General features: G+C 51.6%; 1 protein-coding gene across 1 annotated transcript in view; it reads left to right on the top strand.

The window, feature by feature from the left end:
- The window catches only part of SERHL2 (serine hydrolase-like 2), a 7,853-nt gene that overhangs the window by 6,228 nt on the left and 962 nt on the right, over positions 1 to 663 (top strand). Inside the window, exon 10 of the mRNA XM_009322089.1 lies at positions 368 to 461. Coding sequence (XP_009320364.1) covers positions 368 to 461 — 94 coding nt within the window. The remainder of the gene's footprint in view (positions 1 to 367; positions 462 to 663) is intronic.

Consider the following 663-nt stretch of genomic DNA (forward strand, 5'->3'; position numbering starts at 1 on the left):
GAAGCTGGCTGGAAGGAAAAAGTTAAGAGCAGAAGGCAGGGTGGGGGCAGGGAATGATGTACTCAGACCAGTTAAGGAGCCAGCCCTGGGAGGATAATGTTTAACCAGTCTCCACTCTGATTCTACTAGGCAATCACCCAAGGTTCTAAACGGATAGTTTGATAGAAAATAGATGCTTAGCCAAGCTGTGCGGTGCTCCTCTGACTACCATGTATGACCCTGTAACCCTGCTGTTTACAAGCAGCCTGGGAAGAGCAGTTGGGTCTGTTGCCCCACAGTCTTGGGGACACTGCTTCTGCCCAGGACAGCAGCGAAGACAAACGGAGGCACACTACGTGCTGTACTGAGCCTTGTTGTTGCTTTTCAGAGCACAAGATGGACTCTTGGTACCACACAAGCTAGACAGCACAAATCACTTTGTGAAAGCCCTACAGGAAGCATTTGAATCTACCCTCAAAGAGGTGAGAGCAAACTCCATCCTTACATCTCTACTCTATGTGCCACCAACCTGGGAGCAACAGAGCTAGGAAGCAGCTCACCTCAGTGGGTGCCCCCCACTAGGTGATTTGTCCTGAATGGCACAGTCCTGACACGGGAGGAAGCCAACTTTGCCCCTGCTGCCAAATTCCCAAGTCAGTACTGCCCTCTGGACCCAGCTCTGCC

This window comes from Pygoscelis adeliae, unplaced genomic scaffold, assembly GCF_000699105.1.
Source record: "Pygoscelis adeliae isolate BGI_AS28 unplaced genomic scaffold, ASM69910v1 Scaffold60, whole genome shotgun sequence".
NCBI classification, from domain to species: domain Eukaryota; kingdom Metazoa; phylum Chordata; class Aves; order Sphenisciformes; family Spheniscidae; genus Pygoscelis; species Pygoscelis adeliae.